Source organism: Hemitrygon akajei, chromosome 18, assembly GCF_048418815.1.
Source record: "Hemitrygon akajei chromosome 18, sHemAka1.3, whole genome shotgun sequence".
Taxonomy (NCBI): Eukaryota; Metazoa; Chordata; class Chondrichthyes; order Myliobatiformes; family Dasyatidae; genus Hemitrygon; species Hemitrygon akajei.
The window spans coordinates 31,325,450-31,336,163 of NC_133141.1; the positions used below are offsets into that span (position 1 = coordinate 31,325,450).

Here is a 10,714-nt window from a genome sequence, read left to right on the forward strand (position 1 = left end):
ACAGGGGGATCTTGATCAACTGGGTAAAATGGGCAGAGGAATGGCAAATAGAGTTTGATCTGGAGAAATGTGAGGTGTTGCATATTTTAGAAAGATAAATGAGGGTAGGATTTTCATAGTGAAAACAGAGCCTTGATGAGAGTTCTGGATCAGAGGGACCCAGAGGTACAGGTACATGGTGTCACAGGTAGACCGGATGGTGAAGAAGGCATTTGGCATGTTGGCCTTCATTAGTCAGGGCACTGAGTACTGGAGTCAGGTGGTCATTTTGCAGTTGTACAAGACCTTGGTGAGGCCACACTTGGAGTATCATGTTCAGTTTACCCTCTTATAGAAAAACTATAATAAAGCTAGAAAGAATGCAGAGGAGAATGACGAGGATGTTGACCAGGCAGGAACTCTATTGAGCTTAAGGATTGGTTGTCCTGTTATAGGAAAGACATCATTAAACTGAAAAGAGTGCAAAGGAGATTTATATTTGGATGTTTTGGGGAACTGAAGGGATTAAGTTACATAGAGAGAAGATGGGCAGGTTGTGACTTTATTCCTTGGTGTGTAGGGAGACTGGGAGGTGACCTTATAGAGGTGTATAAGATCATGAGGGACAACTTCTTCACCAAGAGGGTGGTGGGGAAAATGGAACAAGCTGCCAGAGGAAGTGGTTGAGGCAGGTGCAATAACATTTAAAAGGCAATTGGGCATGGACATGGATGGGAAAGGTTTTGGGGGGGGAATACGGACCAAACGCAGACAAATGGGACTAGATCAGGTGGGGAATCTAACTAGTTGGACTGAAAGACTTGTATCCATGCTGTATCCGGCTTGGCATGGACCAGTTGGGCTGAGGGGGCTGTTTCTGCACTTTCCCCACACATACCGCAAGAAGCTGGCTCGTCCGACCGATCCCCGCAATCATCATCCAGGTCGCATGTCCAGGAATTCGGGGATACAGCGTCCATTAGCACAGGAGAACTGATTTGGGGGGCAAGTTCGTGCTGTGGAGGAAGGGGGAGGGACAAGGAGTGGAAGAGAGGGAGAGGGATTAAGAAACTACACATAACAAGGCAGAATGCTCATTGGGATGGCGTATATCCCAATCATTTCACCTTCACAGAGCTTCTAGGGACCCTATCCAAGACAAAGCAAAGCAGCCCGCCTTGATCAGCACCCCATGCCCTCCCCTAACCATATCAACACACCCTCCCTCCACCACTAGCAAACAGTGGGCCAAAGTGAGCGCCATCTGCCTTGCCTGGCTGGAGTTAGTCCATGTACTCCACATCCACCACATTACCTCTCTGTTATCTACAGGTCAGGAGTGTGATGGAACACTCCCCACTTGCCCAGGCGGAGTTATTCCATGTATTCCACATCACCTCTCCACCGTTCTACAGGTCAGGAGAGTGATGGAACACTCCCCACTTGCCCGGGTGGAGTTAGTCCATACACTCCACATCCACCACATTACCTCTCCACCGTCTACAGGTCAGGAGTGTGATGGAACACTCCCCACTTGTCCGGGTAGAGTTAGTCCTGTTACAAAGGATGAACAACTCTGATGGGCAGAAGGGTGCAGAGTTGCCCATGTCCCCCCTCCCCTGGGAGAATTACAAACAGTTACTGTTGCCATGCTGCTAATGAGAGAGAAAGAGATGGAACAAAAACATGCTGGAATTGGAACATCTGCTACTGATAAGAGAGAGAGGAGAGGCCATTGATTTACTGTTATGTCTTCTGCAAAGGTTGTTTGTCTTCGGCTATTTTGTTCATTAAAATTCCTCAGTGGACAGCTGGAGTGGGCTGGTTTGATGGACTAAGCCATTCAAAACTGATTGACACCTGAGACCCCGTGAGTAGGGATAAAAGTGAGGTCTGGGGAGACACCCTCAGACACACCAGGAGACACATTAGTGAGCACTGCTTGAGTGTTGGAACCCACGAGAAGGTGTGGGGCATCGGAGAGACCGAACAAAGGATCGGTCAGTTTAACTCACAGTGTTATTAGCAGGGCCGTTGGGGGCTTGTGTGTGTGTCCGCCCTTGCCTGGGTGACGAGTCCACCACAGAAGAACGGTCTAGTTGAAGGACAGAGGGGTCATACCTGAATGGCCACAACACATCGACGGATCAAGAACATAAAGGAAGGTTGGCATGACTGTAGCTGTCACTGTTCGCCCTCTCTCTCTCTCTCTCTCTCCAACGATTAAAACACAAGAACCAACAACTACCTCAGCATGTATGAACTGAACTTTATATTCACATATGACAATTCATTATCCCCTAGACATCGATAGAGCTTGTTTATTATTGATTATTATTATTATACCCACACTTTTAGGCAGAGTATTGCTAACGTGTATTATCTATATATTTGCATTGTTGATATTGATTTGTATATTTTACTAATAAACATTGTTTGAAAATAGTACCACCAGACTCCAACTGATTCTTCTATCTTTGCTGGTCAGACACCCAGTTACGGGGGTACGTAACAGTCCATACACTCCACATCCACCACATTACCTCTCCACCACCCCACCCCCACCAACAAACACTTCTTCCCTCCAACACTGAACTCCAGGTGTGCACCACCATGGTCAGTCGCCCAGACAAATCCAATAGCTTATCCCAAACCTCTCCCCACCCAGGAAGATGAGGGGCAGTGGGAAAGGCAAGTGGGAATTCAGTCATCTCTCCCTCTCTCACCCTCCTGGAACAAGCCACTGGACTGTCATTAGATGCAGAGGGGTACCTGAACACGTGGCATTAGACTCATCTTCACTGTGACCACAGTCGTTGTCTCCATCACAGAGCCACCTTATCGGGATGCACCTGTTGTTCTGGCATTTGAACCGGTCAGATGGGCAGGGTATGTTGGTCTGGGAGAGGAGAACGAGATAATCATGAGTGGAGTGGGTTTATTATAGCTTTATGCTTTATAAAGCTTTGGCTTTATGTGATGTGACATATCAGTACACTGAGGGTTATATAAAAGAAAACAGAATCCAGAATAAAGTATGAATAGTTACAGAGAAAGTGCAGGGCAGACACACAATGACATACAATGTAAGGCCACAATGAAGTCAAGAGTCCATCTTATTATACTGGGGAACCGTTCAATAGACTTATAACAATGTGGCAGAAGCTGTCCAAGCGCCTAGTTGTATGTGATTGCAAGCTCCTGTATCTTATGCCCAGTGGAAAGGGGAGGGGGGAGAAGAGAGAATGCTTGGGATGGGCGGGGGACTTTGATTATTTTGGCTGCTGTACTGAGGCAGCAAGAAGTGTAAATATTGTTCCAAATGCAACCTCATCAACATCTTGTCCAAATACAACATAACATCCTAACTTGTAAGTTCACCACCGGTTCTACCTCTGACACCATTTTCAGGGAACCATATACCTCTACACCTGGATCCCTCTGTTCTACAACACTCCCCAGGGCACCACTTTCACTGTGAAATTCCTACCTTTATTTATCTTTACAAAATGAAACATAACACATATTTCTGAATTAAACTCCACTTGCCATTCCTCTGCCCATTTACCCAGCTGATCGAGGACCTCTGCAAACACTGATGACCATCTTCACTGCCAACGGCACCACCATTTTAGCTTCATCTGCAAGCATCCTAAACATGCTTTGTACATTCTCATTCAAATCATTGATACAGATGCGAAACAGCAATGGGTCCAGCACCGACCCCTGAGGCGCACAACAGGTTATGGGCCTCCATACGAGAAACAACTTTCTACCATCACCCCCTAACTTCTTACATCAAACCAACTGAGAATCCAGTCAGACAGCTCTCTCTGGATCCCTTGAAATCTAACCTTCCAAAGCAGGATATCATGTGGAATTTATCAAAGACTTTACTGAAGTTCATATAGACGTCTACTGCCCTGCACTTATCATACTTCTTGGTTACTTCAAAAACCCAATTCAGTGAAATCAGTGAAACTGTCACTAATCAACCCCATCTTCCAAATGTGTCTATATCTTATCCCTGAGAATCCCCTCCAGTAACTTCGCTCCCACAGATGCTAGACTTACTGGGCCTATAACCATACCTAACCCCTGGCTAAAGATGAAGCGTATATCTTAACCAGGACTCCCATAACTTCTCTAGCCTCCCACAGCTGCAGACTTACATTCTCATCCAAATTATTGATAATGATGGAAATAACAATGGGCCCAGCACTGAGCCCTGGGGAACACCACTAGTTACAGGCCTCCACTTCGAGAAACAACCTTCCACTGTCACCTTCAGTTTCACGCCATCAAGTCAATGACATATCCAAGTTGCCACTCACTGTTGTTCAGCGTGCGGTCGGGCAGACAGAAGACAGATGGGGGGATGTGGGGAAGAGAGCCGACAGGACACATAGAACGAACGAGTGGGAAAGACCACAGGTGGGAACGTGATGGGGGACACAGAGCAAACGGGGAGAGCAGAGAGCAGATGGAGGGGGGGGTTGTGGGTAAAGACTGTATACCACACGCACATGGAGTGCGTGAGGGTGCAAACCCTTTTCGCATGTTCGTATCGACTGCATTTTAGCCCCCCCCCCCCCCTTCATCTTTGGTCATCTAGTAAGGAGTTGGCAGGGAGGGATGAGAATGTCCTAGTTAACTTGATCGAAGGGCTGGCTAAGATAGCTATCCATGCGTCTTCAAGATGGTTAGCAGAGAGTTCTGTTCAGGCTGATTGCCTGGGATAACCATGGAAAGGGAACACACGGTGTCCACAGGTACCGTGAAGGTGTTCAGGAACCACTGGGTACCACAGGAGGTAAAGCCTGGATAGGGATGGGAACATTTTAATTTAGCGTGTGTTGGTCATTGTCATTCTCGTATGTAAATTAGAATTTTAAAAAAGCAAATGGTGGAGACAGAGAGTGAACAAGGGTATAGAGCTGGAGGGAACAGAGTGGTAGTGGGGGAGGCAGTTCCAGTGTACAAGAGGTCAACAACGCCACACTTACGGCAGATCTCAGGGACTTCATCGCTGTTGTCCAGGCAGTCATTATCCCCATCGCACTTCCAGCGCTCCTGGATACACCGGCCGTTCTTGCAGGCAAACTCCCCTGGCTGACAGAGGGGAGGAGGGACATAGGAAGGGTTTGCTGCAATGCAGAGGGGCAGAGAGAGGTCACAATCAGGATATGGGATCAGAGCATAAGGTGATTAACGGTCCCCATCTCCCCATCCCTGGGGCAGGACCCACACCGGGAGCACTGTGTATAGTTCCTCAGCCCTGAGAAAAAGACTCACCTTATGTGTCCCTCATGATTTCTTTTTGCACCTCCATAAGGTCACTCCTCAGTCTCCTACGCTGCAAGGAATTGTGTCCCAACCTGCCCATACCCTTGTAACTCAAGTTAAGCCGTAACCTTTCCAGTTTAGTGCTCTTTCCTATAGCACTTTGACCAATCCTGATACAGAGTTGCAATGAATGGACCCCTCCCTGACCAACAAACATCAGCCAACCCACACCACCCATCTTCTCACCTTTGCAGGTGACATTGTCAGTGTCCAGGATCTGGTCCTCAGCACAAGCACACGATCTCCCCTCTGGATTGGCCAGGCAGAGACTGCTGCATCCCCCATTGTTGACACGACAGGCATTTGAACCTGGGGGGAGAAAACACAACTACATTGAAACAGAGACACAGCCCAAACAAACAGCCATCACACAACACAGCACTGGACACAAGTCAACAGGAACAACTGGTGTCCAATGTAACCAATTCAGAGAGAATACTGCTGAATGCAAGACATGCAGGGAGTTTCAGACTCAGGGTCCCAGGCTGCTGAAGGAGAAAGAGAGAAAGAGGAAGATACATATTGTGTGTGTGTGCGTGCATGCGTAGACGGAAGGAAATCTAGAGCTCGGGGATCCTGACAAGAAAAGGAGGACTGCCCCCACACCTCCTCACCTTCCTGCTGCTCTGCATCGTACATGCGGATCTCGAATGTTGGAGGGCGCTCGCTCCTCAGAAGCGTCACCGTCTTGGACACCTGGTCATACCGGTATATCTTGCCGCTCCGATATTCCGTCCAGAAAAGGTAGCTGCCATAGTGGGTGAACCCAAAGGGGTGGCTCAGCTCCCCTCGCTCATATACCACCTGTGGGGAGAGGAGGCAAGAAGGGGTTAATCCAACCTTGTCACTGTCGGTCGAACTAAAATTTTCATTTTACTTAGAGATAACAGGCTCTTCCGGCCCAATGAGGCCAAATTGCCCAATAACACCCATGTGACCAATTAACTTACTAGCACGTACTTCTTCGGAACATGGGAGGAAACTGTAGCACCCAGAGGAAACCCATGCAGTTATGGGGGGAACATACAAACTCCTCACATATTGAGCCCGGGTCACAGAAACTGTCATAACTTTATGTTATCCCTTATTATCACTGACAGATCCTTTTATCACGGGATCAGTCTTGGCACCTGTACTATTTAATGTTTACACAAATGACCAACCAACCTTTCCTAACACACGCAGGTTTATCTATGCAGACAACCTATGCATAGAAACACAAGCTAACTCCTTCCAAGAAGTTGAAGTACGACTTACAGCAGTCCTCGAAGTAATGAAGCAATATTATGAAAAATGGTCTCTGAACCCAAATCCTTCAAAAACTCAAATGTGAGCATTCCACCTGAGGAATCGAGAAGGAGCGCAGAAACTCAAGATCTTCTGGTGTGGGAAGGAGCTCGAACACCATCCGACTCCAATCTACCTGGGCGTGACACTGGATAGAACACTCTAATTTGCCACCCACATCCAAAAACTCCGAGGGAAAGTTGGTTCTCACAATTCTCTCTTGAAAAAATAAGCAGGCACGAAATGGGGAGCTAATGTTAGATCAACTGCCCTAGCACTCTGCTATTCACCTGCAGAATACTGTGCACCTGCATGGGGCAGATCAGCCCATGCGAAGAAAATAGACCCATTGTTTAACGAAGCCTGCCGAATACTCACGGGCACATTGTGCCCACACCCACTAACATCATTGCACCCCTCCCCCTCCCGAGATCCGAAGACACACTACAACAAAAATTGAAAAAGGTAAACAGAACTTGGATCCACAGCACCCACTACATCATCATGTGCCAGCTTCCAACCGCCTAAAATTGAGAAAAGCTTTGCTACAATGGAGGAACTACCGCACAGAACATGCCCCCAGACATACAGGGTTGACCTCTGGCAACAAACAGAAGCCAGAACCCCACCAAACAAAACAGTGCAAGACCCCACAGAAATGTTGCCAGACGGGGCACTGCTTGACAGACGGAAAGTGGTGAACTCTCAACAGAGCGAGAGTTTCTAGGATGGGAGACAATATGGTGAGGTGGGTTTAAAGACCAGCAAACCCTGTGAGTGTGGCGAAAGGGCGCAGAACATTGAACACATTCTGCACAACTGCCCACTCTCACCTGATTCAGTTGACACTGACCTGCTCAACATCAACCAAACGACACTAGAGTGGCTGGCTGTCTGGTGTGACAAGCAGTGACAATGACTGACAGATGTTGTGAAATTTGTTGTTTTCTGACAACAATACAGTGCATCCCACCCCCCCCCCCATTGTTGACACAGATAAATAAATAAACTTTGCAAAAGAAAAAATAGTGACATAGAGTTAATGGACCATTAACAAATCTGAGGCAGAGAGGGAAAAGCTGTTCCTAAAACACTGAGTGTGCATATTCAAGCTCCTGTATCTCCTCCCTGATAATAACTACAGAGAAAGAGCAGAGCAGGCAGACAATAAGGTGCAAGACCCACAACAAGGTAGATGTGAGGTCAAGTCTATTCAACAGTCCCATAGTACATAAGATAATCTGATAACAGCAGGATAGAAGCTGTCCTTGAGCCTGGTGGTACATGCTTTCAGGTTTTTGTATCTTCTGCCCATTGGGAGAGGTGAGAAAAGAGAATGTCCAGAATGGTTTGATGATACTGGCTGTTTTACTGAGGCAGTGAGAAGTGTAGACAGAGTCTGGGGGGGGGGGGGGGGGGAGAGAGCTGGTTTCTGTGATGTGTTGAACTGTGTCCACAACTCTCTGCAGTTGCCGTGATGCATCCAGATCGGATGCTTTCAATGGTGCATCGATAAAAATTGTTGAGGGTCAAAGAGGATATGCTGAATTTACCTAGGCTGCAGAGGAAATAAAGGCATTGGGTTGTTTTCTTGGATGTGGCGCTTGCCAGGAAAGGGAAGCAGGGCAAACATATTTCAGTCTATTCTGGGAGTACAGACGGTGGAAAGTCAGCAGATTTAAATCCTTGGGCGTTTACACCTCAGCTGACCTGTCTTGGGCCCGGCACACAGACAAGTGCCTTTACTTTCTTTAGGCGGTTAAGGACTGGTTGCATCATAATCTGGGATGGGAATTTGAATGCACAGGAACGTAAGAAGCTGCAGAGTCGTGGACTCTGCCCATCACATCATTAGCACATCCCTCCCCTCCATCAGTAGTACAAATGGCACTGACTAAAGAAGGTCATCCATTATCAGAGACCCCCGCCATCTGGGCCATCCCATCTTCTCACAGCTCCCATTGGGCGAGAGGTACAGAAACTGAAGTCCCACACCACCAGGTTCAGGAACAGTGTGGTGTTCCTTCTTCACCACCCCTTCCACAGAGCAATACTGACTCTTCACCACCCCTCCAGCTGACACTCACCCTCCTGTCAGTGCCATTGAGGAGATCCTCTCAATGCGGTCGTAGTAAGCCTCACACCAGTATAGGATGCCGTTCACAGCGTCCAGGCTGAGGCCATTGGGCCACAGGATGGTTTTGGAGGTGACGAAGACATTGCGGTTGGTGCCATCCATCCACGCACGCTCAATCTTCCCCCGCTTGGTGTCCTTCGGATCCTCTTCCCAGTCCGTCCAGTACATCCACCTGGGAGAGACCATCGTCAGCATGGCTCCCTGCCCTGCCCATTGCACAATCACCCAAAGTCAAAGGGTCACACAGGGTTTCAGCTGAACCAGTCTGTGTCCACCAAGATTCGCATCTAAGCCAGCCTTATTTGTTTGTGTTTGTTGCATATCCTTTCCTATCCATAAACCTTTCCTATCCATGTACCTGACCAAAAGCTTTTTAAATGTTGTTACGGATCTGCCTCTACCACTTCTTCTGGTAGCTCGTTCCTTACACAGATCATCTGTGAAAATGTTGCCCCTCGGGTTCCTATTAAATCTCCGTTCCCCCCCGCCCCCAGCATAAATAAGTGCTCTCGAGTTCTTGATTCTCCAACTCAGAAGAAAAGACTGCAAATTCATCTTATCTGTGCCCTTCATGCTTTATACACCTCTGTATGGTCTCCCCTCAGTCTCCTGGGCTCCAAAGAACTAAGTCCCAACATTCCCAACCTTTCTCTGTCCTTCGAGTCCAGATAACATCCTCGTAAATCTCCTCTGCACTCTTTCCAGTTTAATCGGATCTTTTCTGCCAGCAGGGTGACTGGAACTGAACACAACACTCCCAACCACATCCCAATGGGCTGACTGATGAAGGCTAGGTGCTAACAGACTCCTTCACCATCCTGTCTACCTGTAATGCCACTTTCAGGGAACTAGACTGACAGCTGTCACAATTTTATACATAAGGTCACCCCTCAGGCTGCTCACCAACCCCTCAAATCATTGGAACATGGGAGAAAAATGGAGCACCTGTCACTGGAAGAACTGCACAAACACAAGAGTGATGGAAGTTAGTTCCGAATCTGGGTCTCTGGGACCCACTCACTACACCAATGGATACCTAGAGTCCACGAAAGGTGATACGTCTTAATTTTTCTACACAGTGAGTGATCAGTGCGTGGAGAGGTTGGGACTATATTCACTGGCACTGAGGGGTGACCTTATAGAAGTGTATAAAACCATGAGGGGCATTGATAGAGTGAATGTGCTCAGTCTTTTTCTCCAGTGTTGGGGGATCAAGAACTACAGGGCACAGGCTTAACATGAGAGGGGAGAGATTTAATGGGAACCTGAAGGGGCAACATTTTTCACCCAGAAGGTGCTCCATGTATGGAACGAGCTACCAGAGGAAATGGATGATGCAGGTACATTAACAGCATTTAAGGCCCTTGGAGAGCCAGATAAGGAAAGGTTTAGAAGAATATATGCCAATTGTGGGAAAGTGGGGCTAGCTTAGATGAGAAACTTAGATGTGAGTGAGTAAGAGAGTGAGAGGGAGGGGGGGTCGATGGAGGGGGGGGAGAGAGGGGGGGGAGAGAGGGGGGGGGGGGAGAGAGGGGGGGGGAGAGAGAGGGGGGGGAGAGAGAGGGGGGGAGAGAGGGGGGGGGAGAGAGGGGGGGGGAGAGAGAGGGGGGGAGAGAGAGGGGGGGAGAGAGAGGGGGGGAGAGAGAGGGGGGGAGAGAGAGGGGGGAGAGAGAGGGGGGGGAGAGAGAGGGGGGGGAGAGAGAGGGGGGAGAGAGAGGGGGGGAGAGAGAGGGGGGGAGAGAGAGGGGGAGAGAGAGGGGGAGAGAGAGAGGGGGAGAGAGAGAGGGAGAGAGAGAGGGGGAGAGAGAGAGGGGGAGAGAGAGAGAGGGGGAGAGAGAGAGAGGGGGGAGAGAGAGGGGGGGAGAGAGAGGGGGGGAGAGAGAGGGGGGGAGAGAGAGGGGGGGAGAGAGAGGGGGGGAGAGAGAGGGGGGGAGAGAGAGGGGGGGAGAGAGAGGGAGAGAGGGG

General features: G+C 48.8%; 1 protein-coding gene across 1 annotated transcript in view; it reads right to left on the bottom strand.

The window, feature by feature from the left end:
• Positions 1-10,714, bottom strand: part of LOC140741643 (low-density lipoprotein receptor-related protein 1-like) — a 561,364-nt gene that overhangs the window by 457,090 nt on the left and 93,560 nt on the right. The window contains 9 exon segments of the mRNA XM_073071927.1: positions 878-944; positions 946-995; positions 2,752-2,866; positions 2,868-2,878; positions 4,986-5,126; positions 5,512-5,634; positions 5,940-6,129; positions 8,700-8,722; positions 8,725-8,955. Coding sequence (XP_072928028.1) covers positions 878-944; positions 946-995; positions 2,752-2,866; positions 2,868-2,878; positions 4,986-5,126; positions 5,512-5,634; positions 5,940-6,129; positions 8,700-8,722; positions 8,725-8,955 — 951 coding nt within the window.